At 34.7% G+C, this 21,831-nt stretch overlaps 1 protein-coding gene across 1 annotated transcript in view; it reads right to left on the bottom strand.

Annotated features, from left to right (window-relative positions):
• FMN1 (formin 1) overlaps positions 1-21,831 on the bottom strand; it is a 131,132-nt gene that overhangs the window by 89,006 nt on the left and 20,295 nt on the right. Inside the window, exons 3-4 of the mRNA XM_058829352.1 lie at positions 18,953-19,014; positions 1,042-1,811 (exon numbers count right to left, since the gene is read on the bottom strand). Of these exons, the coding sequence (XP_058685335.1) occupies positions 1,042-1,811; positions 18,953-19,014 (832 nt within the window). The remainder of the gene's footprint in view (positions 1-1,041; positions 1,812-18,952; positions 19,015-21,831) is intronic.

Genomic DNA, 21,831 nt, shown 5'->3' with positions numbered 1-21,831 from the left:
GGGTTGAAAGAACCTTGAAGATCACCTCATTCCAACTGCTTGCCATGGGCAGGGACAACCTCCACTAGACCAGGCTGCACAGGACCCCAGGAAATCTGGCCTTGAACACTTCCAGGGAAGAGGCATCTGCAGCTCCTCTTGGAAACCTTTCAGTGCCTCACCACTCTCACAGTGAAGAATTTCTTCCTTACACTCCATCTAAATCTACCTCCTCTATTGCACAGATCCTACTGATGATACTGGGAGCTGCACCAACTCAGATGAGGACCTTGCACTTGGCCCTGTTTGCAGTCCCACTGATTAAGCATATCAAGGTCCCTCTTGATGGCATTCCTCTCTCAAGCACATCTAGGATTCTATCCCTGCACTAACTCACAGTAAGGTGGGTATTTTTTTTAAATTTCGTATCTATTTTTTTTAAAGCTGTAGAGGTCTCCATCAGTACTGAGACTTGACCATAGTGAGCATGTTCATGCTACAGGTTGCTGAGCTGCACATGTTCATACATAAGCTTTACTCTTCCTGCTCTGACAGAATTATACACAGAGGTTAGGCTCCATTTAATTGTTTCCAGTTTCTAGAACTGGAATCATAGAGGATGACACAACATAGTTCCCTGGAGACAGGATCACATTAAGTGACTGGAAAGCAAAAATGAAACTAAACCTGACCAAACTTTAATATTTCAGTTCTAATTCTAACACAGACTTAATTTTCAGGAAAAAAAAAAAATCTTTCTAATCTCTTGCCTATCTTTTTACCTTTTAGTGCTGAATCTAGGAAGCACCCTGTCACTATGGTTGTCCATGCAGTACTTGAATTATTGGGAAAAAAGCCCAAATAAAACCTTTTTTTTTTTTTTTCATGATGCAGAAAGTTCTCATTTATAATACATATAAATTTAATTTAAATATATTTTAAAACAACTTATTTTATCAGACTTCTAGAACTGATTAAGATTTTATTTCTAGAATTATGCAAATTCCATGTCTCTACATTGACTTGTTAACAGCAAATCTAAGTCCAAATAAATATATTTACCTGTTATCTTGCAATTGTATTCGTGTCCAGTACAAAGGCTTCATGGGACGGCCAGGTTCAATGGCAGGTTTCCGAGGACCTTGGTTTGAAGATAAAGTGCTATTAAAAAAGAACCCAGGTCCAGGAGGTGGAGGGGGTGGAGGTAACCCAGATCCAGGCAGTGGAGGAGGAACAGGAGGTCCCAGCCCTGGAAGTGGTGGTGGTGGCGGTGGTGGCGGTGCTTGAAAATTCCTACAGCCTTCAGAAAGTGGAGGTGGCAGTAGTGGAACAGATCCAAACTGAGACGTCAGTGAAGTTGGACCCATTAGCAAAGGTGGTGGTGGAGGAACTACAGTGGACAGTGAAGAATCAGGAAGGGGAGGAGGTGGTGGTGGCAGTGGAGCAGGCAGCACTTGTTTTGGCTGACAAGACAAGACACCTTCTGATAACTGTACATTGTAACTGTCCTTATTTTCACTTTGGGCAGATATACTATGTGTCAAAGAAGAAATATTAAGCTTTTTGGGTACTATTTGGTTATTCTTCACAGCTCTATTTTCTTCTTCAGTAGGCTTTATGAAAGTTTCTCTGTCAGTCTGTATACATACATTTCGGTATGCCTTTGGTGGGTTATCATCTTCAGTAGAAACACCAATATCCTTTGCTTTTTCATTTCTTCTGTTTATTTTATTATCAAGTTCATTCTTCAGACGTGCAATGGTTTCTTCAAGCTGAGCAGTTGAGACAGCATGTTCTCCACGAATATGAAATACCCTGAGTTCAAACTGAGACTGCAGAGCAACAAGAAAAAAAAAAACCTTAGTGCAAGTATTTTTCTGAAGTGTTTATTCCGTAGTAGATTAAAAATCTTCACATTTAAACTACGTTCTTACATTAAGTAATGTGGGAAACACTTCCCTTTCCCAGTTCTAAATGGTTCTATTGCAAGCTATTACATAATTGGACAATTACTAATCTTTAAAGAAATGTAAGTGGGTTGCGTTTCAACAAAATGTATTTTGTAAGTAAAAATCCAGAACATCAATTTGGGCAAATTCTAATGCTGTACATTATCTTTAAGCAGACTTACCGGTTTTTAATTGAATGCAGTAATTAATGGTATATTATGGGAAAAAAGGTACCTTTTTCGAATGTTATTCTATTTAACAACATGAATTTATTGCTTATTTCATTTCATAAATATGTCACATACATACATAGAGAGAGATAACATGTTAGGAAGTAAAAAATAGATGAAACACAACAGAGGTTGAAATTCATTCAAGATAAAACATTATATAAAGTAATATCTCAATCTATTATGTGCTATCGTCAATAAAATTCACAGAGGTACTCATAAATTCTTCAACTGTATTGCTACTATTAGATTAAAAATTTATTTCTTCCAGATATATTTTAATCTGCTCAGGAAAATAAACTTTAGAACCAAGAGAATCAAGAGGATTTCACTGCTAAAGTAAGTAAGTAAGGAAAAAACCCCACATTTCTTACCATATGTCAAAAAGATACAAAATATTCAGCACAGAAATATCTCCTTTAAAAAATCCAATACAGTCCAATACTGCTATTCCAGTTTACTAGGTCCCTACAAGTTATTTTCTGTTACACCATGATACTATCAGGAAGCTGGCTGATCTTACCATGATTCTTTGCACAGCAATGACTCCTAAAAGAGACTTTTTCATGGTTCTTTCAGGGTTCCTCTAAAAAAGGGAACAGCCTTTTAAGAGAAACAGCTAATGAGCTGTGATTTTCCCAAATTCATACAGGCACAGGAATTTACACTTAAAATTCCCATGCAGTGCTTGTCAGAAGTGGCAACACAGCACTTACCATTCCAATTTGAGTATTAGGTCAGAGCTACTACTTTACAGCATTAATTAATTTGCATACAAGTCATACATGTGTAGCTCAGCGTGGCAAATACAATGCAATAGCCGTGATTTTATACTGTAAAATGAAGCTTGATTAGATATATACAATATATATACAAACAAAATACTCACAGGAGTATAATCAGCTTGAATTCTAATCAATTTTATAAGATAAAATCCAAAGTAAACAATCTGAAAACACTGGGTACAAAATGCTCCTTTACACTGGCAAGTGTAAAGGTGGGAAATCAAGTTTAATGTCTTACAGAGAGAATCAAATAGATTTGCATTGGAAACAATCCAATTTCTATTAGTTTTATGGTTAACTCAGAAAAATACGTATAACAGAGTACATTTACTTAGTTTTTTTCTCTTTCCTACTATTATTCTATTGGCACTCATCTTTATTATTAGCTTAATTCAACTATCACAAGATTTTCTGCCATTTGAATTGCTCCAAAGAAATTGTCTTTCTTTTTAAACTTGGCATACTGATCCATAAATGAGGTAATGAAGTAAGTTTGCCTTTAGGAATTCAACTGGTTTTTTTTTTAACATAGGACTTTGCTCCTATTTGACATCAAAAACTCCCTCATGGAACAATTTACTTTGAACGTTAAAGATTTTCCCAGCAGTAAATTTGAAGCCACCTTAAAAACACACTGTAAAACAAGCACAGTATCTAGCAAAACTATTTATTACATTTAAATGGGCATAAAAGAAACCCTAGTATTATAAGCTTTTCCAAATACAGATCTTCAGTTTTAATTTACAATATAAATTTGGTAAATTTTAGTTTAAAGTCAAAATTATATTTGAGGTGAAAGAATGAAAAGCAAGAAAAAGTATAAAACTTAAAATGCTTTAAAGTTGTATGATGACTCAAAGGGAGAGCCAACATCATCAAAATGTAAGTGGTCACAACTATTTTAGGTAAGATGAAATGGAAAAATATTTCAGCAGGAAACAAGATATTAGATGGAGGGAAGGTATAGGAAGAAGGCTGGAGGAGCAGAAGATATTGGAAGATACTAGAAGATATTATTCTAAGCTTTCTAACTGAAGCTTAGAAATCCACCCTATGCATGAATTAACATGATTTATTTCTGAAGGACAGAAAATTTTGAAACCTATCAAAGAAAATTCCTGTAAAAATTGCTGTATGAAAATGAAAGCAAGACATTACAAAGAACAATGTGGAAGATGTTCATCAGCAAGCTTTTGATAAAGGGTACCAGTATTTTTTTCCTTTGAAAACTGCATTTGCCACTTTGCTGACTGGTATAGAAGCCTAGTTGCTTGCTTCCCAGCAGCACTCATTTAAGGAATCTGTACTGTATAGCTACATTCAATACCAAATAAACTTTTGCAAGGCACATATTTCTATTCCCTTGATCATTTCATTTTCTTGCAGCAATAATCTGCATTTTCAGAGTATCAAATTAAGCCCTCAAGCCTTGGTCTGTTGAGGTTCTCTGGATTTTCATTGCATCAGTGACTTTTGCCAGTCAGCCACTGACATATTCCCTCTCCTGTACACACACACACAAAATTGATACAGCTGCCTAAATTTCCATGAGTAGAGATACATTTTTTCCAGATCACTGCTACAAATACCACATTTGAGGCATGAATGTTTCAATAGAGCCTTATTATTATTTTCTCTTCATACTGCTAGCTTAAAAGAAAAAACCCTAATGTGCTGAAATCAGATTTCACTCAATTTGAAAATACCTCTTGAGTATCTGAAGCCTAATCCATACAGCAGCGTGCTACTGAAAAAAGTTGCCTTACTTTGGTACAGTCTTTCTTGCATTAGTTGTCAATATTAAATAGGCAAAAAAACTATGCTATTAGGCTTAAGTACACTGTTAAAATTCAGAATTCACCAAAATTTTATCAGGTAAGGAAACGGTGTAACATGCTACAATTCAAGAAAGAGTGCTGCAGTGCACACAGCCACGGAAGGGATTGATCAGTAGTATGGCAATTCTACAGGAAAAGGATCTGTGAGGGACAGCATATCACAGACTGAGTCAACCCTGTATTAGGATAAAAAGAATTGTCATATGCAAGAAAGTAATCTTTATGCTTTATTCAGTACTAAAAGCTGTGTGTTTTTTCAGTTTAAGAGAAATTCTATCCCTGTGTTCACGATCACTGCTATTGAAATTCAGGGCAACTCATTTGGTCTTAATTTTCTAGGTTAAATCAACAATGCCTTTTGTCTCCACCTCACCCTTACTGGATAATGCTCCCCTTGTTTCTTTCTGTTTCCATTGCTGAAAAATACTTTCAGTGAACCCTTAAATTTCCTTTGCAAGATGTGATTCAGTTTGAGTGTTGTCAAATGCCCTTTTCTATTCTGAATTCTAAAACTAGCCTTCCTGGCTAATGTACTTACCTCTTCTTCATTTTTTCCACAGCTCTCTGCTTCCACCCAATACCTATTTTGAAGAGGTTGAATAAACAGGTAGTTCTGTCTATCCTTCTTGATAAAATGTATTTTGCTTCCAAATCTGCTCCTGCTTGGAATGCAGGCTTTTTTGTACCTCTGATTCTGACTAAAGAAGGTTCTTTCCTATTTTGCTTTTCAAGCCTCACTGGTGCAGTTGTACTTACAAATCAGTTTCTTTAATTTGTCGAGATTTGTCTGGTATCTGCCATTGAAATGGACATGATCAATTTTCTTTGGCTAAAATCAATTCAACAAGCAAGTGAAACCAGCTGACTCTCAGATCCCTTGAACACAGACATTTATATTTAAGCTTAGAAAGCCTGTGTTACCCTCTTCCTAAAAAAATTACTTCTGTTTATGGGTAAAATAAAAGCCACCCCTAAAAGAAACCAAAGACCCCTCTTTACTAAAATACACAATAAAAGAAGATTATGCAAGTAGCCAAAAATACTAATACACTGTAACCTGGAGATGTTTTGGATTGGCTTTCCAGCGTCTTCCTGCTTTCCCTTCTTACACCTATCCCCTTCGTATATGTCTACAGTGACCTCCTCTTCGAACTTGCTGAGTGACTTGATACAACGCAGAAAAAAGGCAAAATATATTTTCTGACAATGCCAAAAACTCAGCCTTGGTCCCATAGGACCCAGGAAATGATGAAGCATACGCTCAAGGAAGAAAATTTCCAAATATTGAATCAGTATACAATACTGCCATTAACCATTACAGTATGAGATGATAAATCATAAATTCATCACAAAAGCAAAAACTTAAATCCTCTCATTCACGAAACCAGGTTGTCTAAATTATAATGTGGATTGACATAGACAAATCTCAATACTAATGTGACATTTTTCCTCTGTGCTCTGATATGTGAAAGATTACAGTCTCATTCAATATAGCCAATACAGTCAATTAGAGTCAATTAAATGCAATCAACTGAAGTATATTTGTTGTTCTTTCATTGCTTTATACAGTGTGGTTTTATGTGAACAAAAACTTTTTAACCATGACACAGAACTGCTCTGATAGGATAAGCTGTAAAAAAATTTGTATGTATGAATATAAGAAAAGTATAAATTTCTACAGCAATCTACATTCAAAAAAATAGTTGCTAACTTTTTAGTCAAGACTTATTTACACTATAAATGTTTAAAAAGCCTGAGAATTTTAACAGTAAAACATAAAAAAAAAGTTCTCTAAAACAGTGTTCAGAGCAAGCAATATGCAGAACTTCTGCTTTGAAACTAGTAAGTTCATGCTGCACTGTCAATGCTTAATACTTTTTCACTAGCATTTACAGTGTAATTCTACCCTGAAAAGTGACTGTGTAAAAATGACACATATTTAATGAACATAGCTGCCCTAGGTATATCAGAGACAGACCTCTTCTTTAACTGAGAAACACACACTTTTACAAGTTTTTACTCTAATTAGAGTGGAAAAATAACATATTAGGGAGAAAGTGAGCTCGATTTTATTCCCTTCTCTGACTTTTATACTGTGATTGTTACCTCTAATTAGTTACTTATGCCAAACCATGAAAATGAAAAAAAGTGGGAACAAAGAAGACACAAAGTATGCAGGGATATAGTTAGTAGATGTGGATAAGATGTGGATATGTTCCAGCAAAAAGGATATTAAAAATAAAAATAAAAAAAAAAAGAATAAAAATTACTGAGTTGCCAATGAAAAGCTTTTTTAATGTATTTTACAGCTTTTTTTCTTAATAGTATTTTAGCCATCAAAGTAGTGTGCACAGAAAAGAGAAAAAACAAATTTTTCAGAGAGCGCCTCTAACTTGGCTTTTTTCATTCTAAGTAATTTAATCTTCAGTTTTTGGAAGAGCTCACACTTTTTTATTCTTCTATTGTGTTGACAAAATAAAAGAAGCTCTTTTTTGTTGAATCTCTGTCCTTGAAAAAACATACATTTGTTTTAAATTTTAACAACAATCAGAGATTTAGCAAAGGATTTCTCCACAGGGGAAAAAATGTTAAACCCACGCCAGTTTACATAAAAATCAAAATTCCTCTCTAACAAATACCTCAACAAACACAACAGTTATATATGGTGTATCATTACTGAAGGCACATAGGAAGGATTGTCCCTACACCTCACAGTAAAAAAGTAATGACTGACCATTCTCAAACATTCCCAGATCTCTAAATATTCATGTAGCCAATGCATACAGAGTCCAATTCCCTTTCCAATTTAAAAATAATAAATACATAGCTTTATAGAGGAAATGTAGCAAAAGTAGTTGGGACAAAAGACAAACAAACAAAACCCCCGGCTATTTCCTCTTTATTGTCCTTATAGATCCACTAGACTCAATATGTACAAATAAACTGCCCAAAGGCTGACAGTAGAACACAGTGGGAACAGAAATTGAACCAGGCACATGGAGTGTCCTTGGGTGTCCTATCAGGCACCTTGGGTGTCCTACGCAGGGCCAGGAGTTGGATTTGATGACACTCATGGGTGTCTTAGGTTGCAATGCAAGATGTAACCAAAAGTATGTATTCTATTACCATCTGTTAAAAGCAGGTAGGGCAGTGTTCTTTATCTATTCCAGAACCTATCCTCCTCCAGGGGGATATCTTCTGTTAATGGGCCATTGAGTCTCACTGCATGACCGATAAAATTACATCATGCCATTGTGAGATGCTCCACCCAGGGGGAGGAGTCAAGCATTACTTCCTGGATATAGTCAGAGACTTAAAACACCCCAGTCAGCCTTTTTCCACCAGATTCCTAGAGAAAGACCAGACCATTCTACATCACCACTAAACCTTCAAAAGAAAACTACACCCTTTACAAAATCACTGCTTCAACAGAACCATGTCTGTCACTCCAAGAGGACTGCAGCCATCACTTAATCACACTGTTAAAACACCCTGACCAACAGGGTGCCAGGTTGTATTCTGACTCTGTCAGTGCTTTTCGTACCACTGCATTTTATTTTAATTTCCCTGTTAAGTTGTAGTTTGGTTTTTTTTAATACTTACTAGAAAAAAACTGTTATTCCTACTCCCATATCTTTGCCTGAAAACCCCTTAATTTCAGTATTATAATAATTCCAAGAAAGGGAGTTTAAATTTTCCATTTCATGAAAAGCTCCTGCCTTCCTTAACGAACACCTGTCTTTTCAAACCAAGACAATGGGTCCCTACAACTCAGAATATACTATGACTCTGGGATTCTGATTCTTTCTCATTAGTGATAAGATTCCAGTGACCTCCTAAGTATAAGATAACAAACATGCTTCCACTTTTATCACTATCAGAAGAGTATGAACAGCCATTAAAAACAGATCTATGAGACAAGGACACTGCAGATGTTTTCTGACCAGCACCATGTATTTTAAAAGACTATTCTGTATAAGATACAAACTTCTCCTTGCATTACGGGCTGCACACAGTCCTATATTCTTTTAAGCACCAGCATCTTCTCTTGCTGCTCTTTATGCACCTTCCATTATCTCTTAATGTTCTAGGCTCTTTTCCATGCTCTTCAGTGATCTCCAAGTTATCTTAAAGTTCGCTTTCCTCGTCCTGCCTGCCTTTTGTCTGCTCTGTAAATGTTTCTGTCAAATAACATGAATCTAGGCATTGTTTCCTGCACATATACACATTGTTCATTCAGTCCTTTCATGGTTAAGAACTATCATCCAATCATTTTAGATTACACAAATTAACTCACTTGGAGAACTCTGTTATACAATACATAGCTCACAATAGCTAATCCCTAGTTCATTTTCTACAGCTGTCCTACCTACATATCACTTTACTCAGATCAATCCACTTAAAAATCCACTTCTTCATAACTTCTAATGAAATAATCAGATAGAATCCTTGATGTGACCTTGACATTTCATAGCAATCTTGCAAGATCCTGCAAGCATTATGAATCCAAATATATGAAAAAATATCTCTAATGATGTCCATTGTACTCCACAACACACTCCACATTTATGGATCCTATTATGTCCACTTCATCACCCAGTAAGTGATGTACTCTACTGTGGAATCTCTGTGCCCAGAAATCCCACTGGAATCTAAATTCTTCTTGCATCTGATTTATATCAAACAGAAAATTATTAATGCCTTGGGTTCACTAACTTCTTACCACAGGCATGTTTGCTAAACAATGTCACTCCTTGAGACAAATGATAGAAAAAGCTCTAGACTAGATAATCTAGACTACATAATACTAAATGAAGCCAATTGTTAACAAGATGTGCTTAAAAGGGTAAATTTCACATTATTAATAAATAAACATTAACAATAGATAATTTAACATTTTATGTAGATTTTAAATGTTTGGTAGGTCACTTATAAAATTCCCACTATTTATTCCCACTATAAGTACTAAAGTTTCTCATATGAATGAATGTTTTTAAAAATAATAAACCCATGAAAATATTCACCTAACAAAAAACAGTTTAAGCACGCATGTATCTCAGGCAGCACAGAATTCCCAGGAAATGGAATACCACACCAATTAGAATTTGCCAAAAAGTAGTGTACAGCAGCTACCTGTCATGCAATGCAAAAGGGAACAATCCTGGTAGAAAGTGACAGTGTGTTGATTTTTCCTAAATGAAAGATAGCTTATGCTAGGAAAAATAAATCCTACATAGTATGTAAAAAATGGGTATCCAGCTAAATTAAAACCAACCTATAAATTTCTAGGAAAATGTAATTTTGTGGACAATTTCATTGGCAAAATCTCTTAATATTGTTAAACTTCACTAAACATTTAAATTCTGCAGAATGGAATGAGGTGACTCAGCATGCAACACACCAATTAATGTAAATAATATATTGCACGTAATTTCTCTGAGGCTAAGCTAATGAAAGAATGAAATTACATGATAAGCTAAAAATCGATTTCAAACTTCTGTTGAACTAGGACCATGAACAGTTAACGTGCAAAATGCAAACTTTCCTATAACAAACTTTGCAATTACTATCTTACTCTGTTTCTCACTACCTCAGGACAGCCTCAGTTAATATACGTGTATAGATACAAAAATAATACCTACTCTCTGTGGCATTCAGAAGATCATATGCAAGGAGGAAAAAACTCCTGAATAGTGCTAATAAAATACTTTAAAATACATTATGTAGAAACATAGACTTAAAATTCTATATGAACAATTTGTTTAGATTATGTACTTGAAATAAGTTACAGTATTTCTCAACTGCCAGGGAAATTACATGAATCATTATGTGGCATGTTTTACATTTGGCATGTAAAATGTGAAAACAATGCAACAAAATGGCTGAAAACAAGTTGAAGATGAAGTTTCAGTGACAAAAACTAGAAAGGCAGTATGGATCCAATAAGAAAACTCATTGTAGTAGAGAGCAAGTTGTCTCTGATCTTGGGAGAATGTTTTTGGACACCTAACAGCTTTTTTATTACTGTGGCTGATTAAAATGAAAAGCCCTACTACTAAAATGTTCTTTTTGATGAGGTTTCTTGCCATGAACTATAGACCTTGCGGTCCAGTGGGATACAAATCCTTTGATCCCGTGCAGTCACATAAATTCAAAGTCGTAAACCAACATTGAATTTGATTTTATTAGTGTGGCTGATGTTGCCAGAATTGTAATGCAACCTTGTTTTTCTTCTCTTTTCTTCCTTTTCTTTCACAGAGGGGATGGAAAGGAGAGTTTACTGTCAACATTGCTTCACCATATAAAGAACTAATTTCTTTGGCAACCAGGCTACAAGATCAGGCATTATAACAAAGCTTTGTTACTATATAGGTAAGCAATGATATATGTTGCTAAGTTGAAACAAATTATTTGGATTAAGTAAAAGCTGAAGCAAAAAGCATTATTAGAAAAGCACATGGAAAACAGTAACCAAAGATAAAGTTACATATCTATAGAAGGATAATGAGCAGCAATGCATATTTCTCAACAGGAATTACTCAGCCAAATAGTGCCATGACAATAAAAAAAAGTAACTCTACACTTTTAGAAACGGACAATTTTCATTCTTCATAATGAACACAATTTTTGCCTAAAACTTCAAAGACTTTATAGGGATGATTACTCTCTCCACCAAAATAGTGTTCTTGTGTGCAATCAAAACAACAAAAAGAGATTCTACACGGATAAACAGAAGTATAACATCAATTATGGAAATGACTCTGTATTTATGTGAAAGATACACCTACTTTAAACTAACATATATTACATTCTAATTATGCATCACCACACTACTCTAGACATACCCATTAAAGAATCTGAAAAATATACTGCACATGAAAATATGTTAGAAAAACCAGCCTCAATGAACTACTCAAAGGAAGCACTCAGAACAATCATAATTTTATCCCTTTCCATCAAACCTTCCATGTAGTGCAGCTATGCTGAAACTTTCTCTTCTACAGAACTAGTTATCGAATCCAGTGAACATGATGGGGGATATTCCTGACAAAAGTTAAAAACTGAATAATGAAAAAGCAGCAAGCTTTTAAGACTTCTGCATTATGTATGTGCTGAAGTTGAAAGATATGGAAGAAAAAAGCATGGACTCTCACAGAGACACAACATCACTACAGAGGCATGATAATGCTGATCTAGAAAAACAGATTCTACACTTGCTCAAACGACAAAATTCCTGCAAGATGAGTCACAAGACATTTTAGTCAGTTTCCCTCAAGTAGTCACCAATGATACACCTTTTACAAAAAGTTATCTAGATATTCTGGGATCCAATGCATAGTTGTAAAGTAAGTTAAAAATGAACTGTGATTGAACATATAGGCAAATGTAAGCATCCCAATAAATCCATTATACCTCAGGTCTGTGAATAATAAGATTACATGCCTATCCTAACACATATTGTAAAGTCCAGTTTATACTTAAAACATCCTGACAAATTAAAACTTATGACAATAGAAAAAACCGTAATGAAACTACTTATATTAAGATCAAATCTTGATTAATAAAGCAAGGGAGGGCATCACTCAGTGACCAACCAAAATAAAATCAAATACTGAATGGACTGTATTCATTCCAGGATACACATTCTGGAGAAAATTGCCCACATAGAAGTAAAAGTTGTATTGTGATGCCCAGACCCAAGTCTTTGCAACCTCCTACCGTTTTCTGTCCTAATTTCCAGACCACCTCTTTTGCCTTTCATCTTGCGAGTGTAGTGTCTCAAGACTGTATGCCACAAGGACTGCCAGTCCTAGTATCTCTAGTCACTATTTTTTACCTGAAATTGCACCTTTCTCCATACATACATCCAGCTCTTGATGTTTGCTTTGCTTTACAGTGGGTTTTCTTTCACATTGCCTAATCATCAATAAGGGAGGGGGTCAGGAGACAAACTTTCATTTTGAAAGCATTCTCTGAAGGGTGATCCCCACCTAATCATCAGGAGTAATTTGTGGCAACCATTAATCAGTGAAACTTAGTTTTGACCCAGTATTACTTTATAAAAACTTTGGTGGCTTTATGGAAATGGCAGTTGAAAGTTTGTTAAACACCAGAAGATGTAATCAATGATCACTAGATTTGTAAAGTCAAAAGCTGCTAAAATCTGATCTTTACTGAACATGAGAAAACTAGTTTTATTCCAATTTCAGACAGGTTTTCCCCTTATCAGCAAAATGTTCATCCTTGACAAATTTGTCCCTATTCTAAAACCAGGAATATTAGAGCCAGAATGTTCAAACACAGTATTATGCATTTAATTCAGAAAAAATGCCTTACAACTACTAGATTTAAACAAATATCTGGTGTAGTAAATTTCAAAGTGCAGATAATTTTAGCAAGAAAGCGTATTTTCAAAATCAAAATGGTAACTTTGATACTATGCATTTTTTAATGGCTTTTATAATTCCACGATGACACTTCAATTAATTTGTCTTGTATACAATTGCTTCCTGTGTTACAGAGGTCTCCAGTATCTGTAAAACTAAAGTTTCATCTTGTTCAGAGTGTGCGCTCTATAATCCTGACCGCATAACACATTAACCTGAGGCAAGGTGATGGGATAAATTAACTTTCATAAAATATAATAAATGCAGCAGGTTATAATGAATTTTAAGTGTTTTGTTTTTGCCCTAATTAAGCAGAATGTTTTGTAATGTGCCTAAATTTGAGCAGGAATTCAGTCTTGCTGAAATTTTAATGCAATAAATTGCCCTCCTCTATGCATATTTTAACTATGTACTACCATGAACATGTGCTGAAATAGAGTTAAAGAGATTTTCACTGTTTTCAGTGTAGGGAATATGGTCTGTGGTAACTTCTTAAATAAACAGGAGAATCCTTGGATCAACATGTGGAATTAACAGCATTCTGCAGCTGACATGAAGTTTAAACAATCCAGGTCTCACAGCAAAATTGCATTGAAAAGAACAGAATGGCAATATGGCAAGCAGCCATATTGAAAAAAACCCACAACACAATGAAAGAAGACTCTTCTGGGATATTCACACTATCTGATAAGAAACTATTAACAATGTAAACATATTGTTATAGGAAAATAAGGATGAAAAGCATACACTGCATCAAAAATAAGACAAATAGGAAGTCAATGGAGGAGAAAAAGGGGGAGGATTTTGCTTATTGTAAATATCAGAACACTGCAGCGATGCTTAAAACATCATCAAGAATTTGATTACAGAGTAGGATTTGAATATAGAAGCTGTAATGTGCAAATTTTTAAAACTAGTAATTTTTTATTAACTAAGCACTGAACTGGGGAATATCTTCACACAACATGAAGAATCATTCCAAGGTTCCTTTCTGAATGAACATGAAATTGTCAAGTGGTTCCAAAGATATTAAATGCTGCTTGCTGTAGAAAGTTACTGTTGTTACTGCTCCTGTCCTTTGTTGCCTAGTCTGCTACTTTACCTTCTCTAGCACTAGCTACACAAATTTTTCAGTACAGGAAGATCTTTTCTTCCTGCTGAGATTTTACTATTTTGGGAAATGGAAACTTTAAAGATAATGTTGCTGCCATTTTCTGGGAGCCTTAAGAGTTCTGAAATCAGTATTTTAATACAATTTCATAGGAGTTCATTCTCTTTTTTCTCATAATTTTTATGGTTTTTCCAGTCTCTACGTTTTTTTCCTCTCTTGCACTGCAGAGACACTCTGCAGTGAACATGGAGAATTCCTTCAATAGGACAAAGTAACCAAGAAGATTCATAAAGGCAAAAAGTACACACACCGTGGTGTAACCACACATTTAGCAGCTGAAAGACTGAAACATTTCAAGTTAGGCAAGATTAGTATCAATAATTAACCACAAGCTGGGAGACCTTCATCAGTTCACCACATGGAAATGCTGAAAAGCCTGAACAGCTCATTAGGAAGAACTGACTAATAAACCTTTGCTGACCTTGGCCGCTCCTTTGAGCTGCAACTCCACCAGAGAGAGAAGCATACATGATACAGATTTTCTTCTATATGTGCATGCCAGAATACAAAAATACAACAGAGAACACTCAAAGCAGCCAGCCACCTTATGGATGTGTTTCATCTTGTAAAAGTTAAAACAATCATCTCAGCATCCTGAAGCAAAATCTTAATACCAAAAGTCAGCATATATCCACATATATTCAAAAGTTTGGGGTTTTATAACTACTGTGGCATATCAAAGCTTTCAACACTATTCATCATTGGACCCCATATCTTAACAGTAGATTTCAAAACATAGTGACTTCTGACAATCACGATGTCCCTATTCCATGCAAGAATTCACATATGCACACACAAAATTAAGGGGAAAAAAGTCTTTTTCTCTAGAAAGGAATAATAAAAATCCTCATGAGCATCCAGGTCAGATTTCTTTCAATTTAATCTGATCAAAAGGATTCCAGTTTGTTGTAAGTCTACCTATAAAAAAAGATGATTTATGCAAATTAAAATATTGTAAAATGTTTTGATTTGGTGTTAAAACATCCAATTTGTGATGTACGCTCTGAAGCTGAAATGAAATTTGACTTCTAACTTACTTTATCTCAGACATTTTAAATTGCCAAAATAAAACTGAAATCACCCACTTCTAAAAAGAGGTATTTTGATATTCTGGCATACAAAAGCTTTCAACACTATTCACCACTGCCTCCCACAGCTGAATTAAAAATTCCAAAATGTTGCAAAGAGAAGCAGCACCTTTTGCTATGCTCATGTTATAATTAAAGAACAATAGAAGCATTCATAAATGGAAGCATACTGACCATGGGGGAAAACAAGTGGGAAGGTGAAAAGACAAAGAAACAAGGAAGGATTTAGGAAGTATGAGACATGAAAAAACAGCTTTGTAAAATAATGAAATGGTCATCATAGAGCTAGGGCTTTATTACTTAATAAAACCTTAAGTGTTTTTATGCCTTTGTGGTCTCAGTACAAAATAAAAATTAATGATCTTTAAATTATCAGATAATGTTAACTGGTGCTCTGACTTTTCCTTTCACATTCCTTTCTCTTCCACATTTTTCAATGTTTTCTGGGGCACTTTGAGGCATTGGTCTTTAATCTCAATTTATGATATGAAATAGTTTTCAAAGTTAAGGAAGTTCTTCTGTGAAAAGGAAATTACTTTTTAGCCACTTCTACATTTCAGCTCTTGGAACCTTCACAAAAAAGCAAAAATGCAAACATTACCAAGGAGGGCAAAAAGGTCACTATGAACACCTCGTGATACATTCTTCTCTAAATAAGGCCAGCTTGCTCTTTCGTAATGTCACCGACAGCTTTATACCAACTGTATTACAATTCACTATTTCTTATGTTTCAGTAATATATTTATAATTGTGATAGATGCAACTGTACAGGTATTTCTTTCTAAAATTTGCCATGAGATATTTTAAGAGATGTAAAACCAGGATTTTATTATATAATGTTTACTGAATAACTCATAAGCTAGCATTAATTTTTTATCAAATAGTTATTAGTATTTCTTACACTATATGACATGCATTATGTAATACTATTATGTAATATAAAAACCGGAATATACTAATATTCTCAGTTTGGAAATATATAAAAGACCTAGGGAGGTGGAGGAAGCCAAATAACCTGTACCCATGCATAGGGTACAGGGTTATAGAAGAACTAAGGACTTTCCTTCTATCTTGAAAAAGCAGTATTGAACTCCCAAATAACTAAAGATGATGGGATATTTGGTACCTTTGTTCTAAAGGGAACAAATAGATATTAGGGATAAACTTAAATTTTTACTTATTTTATCAATGTAACTTACAGGAAAAAAAAGTATGGTGCACCCTTGTGCAGCTATGTATTGGGTTAAAAATTAAGCACCGCAGACAAGATACTGACTTAAAGTAAATTCCTTTCTTTCAGAAGTCAGGAGTCCATTTACATTATTTTGATTTATGTTGTTGTCATCTACTTAGTTGGTTATTAGATACTCAAGATTTGGTTCTGCTGGGCAAACACTATGAAGGTGACTTATTGATTGCACAACTTCAATTCTAGTTTCACAATGTGCAAGATAATTTCTGACCTAAAACTAAAACAGATACACAAACAGTGGGCAGGATGTCACTATACTCAGTTTAGAAGGAAGTATGAAACATGAACATGTTTTTGGGAACTTTTTCTGAAAGACTCATCTGACATCTAGTGGCAAGAGCAGGGAAAGCAATACACTTAAATACAGAACAGCTCCATGTTTTTAAAATATATTATTCAGTATTTTGTAAATATTAAGTGAAAATTTCAAGAAACTCTTTGAATGAAGCAACAGCATTACCCTTTTTAGACATTAATTTCATGTGGATGATTCAGTTTAATTATATACATTAATTAACCCTTCAAGAGTTATGTATTATGCAGATTGTTATGCAATAAGAGAATGTACAGATTCATCAGTAATTGATTTGGTGTAATACATGTTGCAATCTTAGTAAGTATACATACTGCATGACAAAAACCAATTTCAAGTAACATCAAAAAAAGGAACAAAGCTTCAAGTTTTGGTGATAGCAAAGATGACAAAGTAAAATAGAGTGCCCTCCCTACCCAGTGATTGTTGTGCATCTTTCAAGACTGCTACATTCACTTCAACTTCAGTCTCACTGATTTAGCACCAACCCCTTCAAACTAGTGGTATGGGTAAAACCCTGGCTGTACTCTGGGTATTCTGTATGAAGTTTATAGGGAATTAACACAGTGATAACTAATATTGAAGAATTAAAACCAATCTGGAATTCCTGTTCACATACTCAAGAAATCAAAAAGCCTACAAAAATAAACAGTACCAAAGTATAGGGCACTTTGTAATGCTAAAGAATAAACATACGACTCATTTATAAGCCACTATATACAGGTTTCAAGGGACAGAGTCTAGATAATGTTGCTTATTTTCACCTTCAGCAGACAGTTTAATAGTATTTTGAGAACAATATTTTGAGAACTTTTTTTTTATATATACATATACCTTCCAGAACTTCTTAACATTTTTTCTAGGCCTTTTAGGACTAACAAAGACTAAGGGTTTCACTCCTAACCTTTTGCAGAGAAAGTATGATCGTCAAACCCTCTTCACAGACACCAGACACAGGATTTGGATCACCTTGCAAAAGAGTAGGTTCAAAGAAATTCCTGTCTGTAGGTTCCTTCAGTGCATAGCACAAAATCAGATTTAACTCAAAAATCTCCAATAGTTGGGATATCTACCATAATATTTTTCTGTTATACCCTTACTGAATAAAATGCAACAAATTATTATATGAAACCATGACACAATTTTACTCCACCATTATATGTTCCCACTGAAATTTTTTAATGTATATTTCAATACTTCGCATTATACAATGTGATCTGCCTAATGACAGAGTTAATGTATCAATGTACTGGATTACCAGAATTCCTGTGTTAATAAATCTGTTTATTTTCCATTCTACTTGCCTTAATGATGACAAAGGAAATACTGAATGTTTTGTAATTGATGACCTGTATACTAATGATTTAGCATATGAATCTGTCTTAGAACACAGTGCATTTTAAGAACATATCACAACTGGTGAGAAAAGCAAGATGCTGTTAATTTTAACTAAGGGTGATCACCAAATTCAGTTATACTGACATTTAAGTTCCTGCTTTTATGATAAAAACAGTTTGTTGTAATATTCCACTTTATTTACCACAGCAAAGGGAAAGTGAGTTCTAATATTAAACTGTGTTATTTCTGATTTTGATAGCTAGTTAGTCAAGTTTACACTCCAAGAGGAGACAACTGCTTCTACAGAAGTATGTTCCACTGAGAAAGAGTACACAGCGCCTATGCAAAAACACTGCACTGCTGTGTTAGTGGGAAGAATTTAATAGAACAATAAGGAGAACTACAAAGAGGAAACAAATAAAACTAATTTTGGACATCATTTATGAGTGCAGGTATAGATCTTAACCAAATTAATTTCAGCTGAGCTGGCAGTCAACTGAAAACAGCTTCTAGAAATAAAGAATTAAATTCTTAATATTTGATAGAAAGTGTATGTTTACACCACTTAAATCTGTAGAGTGCACTAGTCAGGGAAAGAAAGTAAATAATTACAAAAGTATACCTTTAATGTTTCAATTTCTTCTTTGTGTTCCCTCTTTAAGTGCAGAATAGCAGCTTGGTATTCTGTAGAAATAAAAAAAGTACATTCCCTTAGAGTCAGAAAACAATGTGCCATCTTCAGCATAGAAAATTTCATACAACACCACTGGGTCCAGAATGCAGGGGTAGGGTCTCAAATAAATGAGCATTTACAGTGGTGATGGAAAAGAAAATCTGAACACAGTAATTAGCATTTTTTTCTAACACCACATGATCTGATTTTCCATGGTGTTTCTGAGAGAAGAGGATAAAGCACAAGTCTTCCATGCTGAGAAGGGAAAATATGGGAAAAGATATGACAGTCTGAAATAACAAAAGGAAACCATTTTTGCTTAATTTTGCAGATACATGTGGAATTGATAGGATATTATATGACATGCACATGGCATGCACAAACACCCCCTCACCTGAATTCTAAAACAACATGCATCAAATATAGTGATATAAATGGAACTTCAAACATACAATCACTACACACAGTCTAATTGGTTAAAATAGCAACCACAAATACAAATTAAGATCTCAGAAAGTACCAAACAGCAAGATAGAAACTCTCTCTCTCTCTTAATTCTATCATACAAAGATTAATTACAGAGTTTAAGTACAGAATACTGTGAATGAGATACAGGATAGCTCTGCCAATTAGCGAGAATGTAACAAAATCCAAAGGCTGAGAGCATGAAACTGAAAGCCAGAGAAATTTAAATTGGCAGTGAAAAAAATGAGGCCAGGCACTGATCACACAGGTTTAGTGATGGCATAGATTTACCAAACACAACTCTAGGACCTCTAATGCTATGATTCCCTTCAATCTGTACCATGACTGCACTTGGCCAGATGACGAAAGAGAAACCCCTTCAAAACACCGGTGTAAAGCTTCAAGAGACCTTAAGAGGTCTATTGTTAGGCTGAAGCTACAGCCCTCCTAAACAAGCGACTGGAGCCTGTTCTTAGATGATCAAAGTTCCACTTCTATCTGCTTTCAAATCAAAATTCATCCAAAAGTGTGTTTCCAGTTTCCTGGTCTGGCTTCTGCCTCCTCAACTAAATCCTAATTTAAACAAGGTTTGAAAATAGCCTGAAGAATTTAAATTTTACTGTCAATGGTCTCTAAGACTAAGGAGTTTGTATGATTCATTCAACAGAAGAACTAACAAAATAGTATCAAAGTATCAAAGAATGGACCAAAGTACCAGATCAGTAAAATATTCCAGTGCTTAGCTACTCTTTTTAAATTTGTTTTCCTTTTTCTCTTCAGAGCACATGACAGAAAGAGGAAGGACAAGGTAACTTGATCAGCACCCTGAAATCCACATGGCATGGAAGCTTTTAATATAAAGCTGTTTTTCCCAAACACAGGTGAAGTTCTATTCAATCAGCTGAATTGACATACAAAATCAAAAGGAAAAGGGATCAGTATTTTACAAAGCATAAAATATAAACCTTGGTGATTCCAGCTAGTTATAGTATCTATCTAAACTTCTTGCCCTCTACTTAGAGCTTTCCGGCATGGGAAAATTGCCCAACTTCTCTGCTGGAATCACAACTGGTTAGGTCTACAAACTTTTAGATTTTCTGCTGTTAATTCCTTTGACTGGACTCGTTGATATTCCCTCTGGATACAGATTTTGCATATCCATTCATTGAAATAGGACTTAAAACAGTTGCCTCAGGTCCCCAGAAAAAGTTGTGACCCTTCTTGCACCTCAGCCCCTTAAGCACTCAGCTTGCAGGGCATGAACCTTATGAATGTCCCGACTTAAAAGGTTAGCTCTTTAAGTCACATGATAGCTGAAGCAAATAACAGGCTTTGAAAATGCTCCTAACAATCAGTTCTTAGTTTGGCTAACAGAAGGATACAAATCTATCTTAACAAAAAATCTACTTTCTATGTGGGATTACCCAATGATTAAAATTCTTTCAGATTTGGGTGAGAGACATAATTCACCTATGCTGACATAGACCTGCACTAGCACCAGAAGCAGATTTTTCACTGGGTCTACCCCTTCCCAGCCCTCTGCTACTTATTTTTTGATCTTGGCACAAATGTTTGTGCAATTAGAGAATGATGGAAGAATCCCCATTAATGAAATCTAACACAGCATATGAATTTTAAAAAATTTTTAACAATTAAATATATGTCATTGCTGGCACGTTTTGCATTGCTTCTAGCTGAAAGCTCTGAAACAAGTTCTAGAGATTGTTTTTAGCTTTGTTCTAAAGCAGAAGCAAGATAGAGGGTAGCAATTCTTTTACGGTTTACTTATACCTTAAAAATATGCTTAGAAAGTACTAAGTTATAAGAATTAATCAAAATTTCTTAAAACACTGCTAATGCATAAAAGCAAGTGCATCATAAACTGATACGTTGGAACAGATTTAATAGATTGTCTATGATGACATAAACTGTCGTTCAACAGAATAAGCTTCTTTTGGTTATTTCTACCATTATATATTTTTTAACTAGAATAAACTATCTATTGGATAGAAGCTGACATCCAGCAAAGTACTTAAATTCTCAGGCAGATGTTTGTTCTTCTGGACAAGATGATATAATGAAAATCACATCACAATTATATTGTCTTGCATAATACAAAGTAACTCATGTCCATTCCTTTTCTATTTTGTGAGGTCACCTTAATTTAGTATAATTGTACACAGTTAACATTTTAAGAAAATAACCCCTATACAGAGATGGCAATCAGAATCATTAAAATGCTGAAGAATTTGACTAGAAAAAATAATTGTACTCATGTAATTCCAAAAATCAGTTCCTTAACATACTGGCAACAGAATAATGAAGTTTAATTATGCAGTGGTGTTGGGAAGGTGCTTAGAATG

Source organism: Poecile atricapillus, chromosome 1, assembly GCF_030490865.1.
Source record: "Poecile atricapillus isolate bPoeAtr1 chromosome 1, bPoeAtr1.hap1, whole genome shotgun sequence".
NCBI lineage: Eukaryota > Metazoa > Chordata > Aves > Passeriformes > Paridae > Poecile > Poecile atricapillus.
This window is presented reverse-complemented; position numbering and strand designations above follow the sequence as displayed.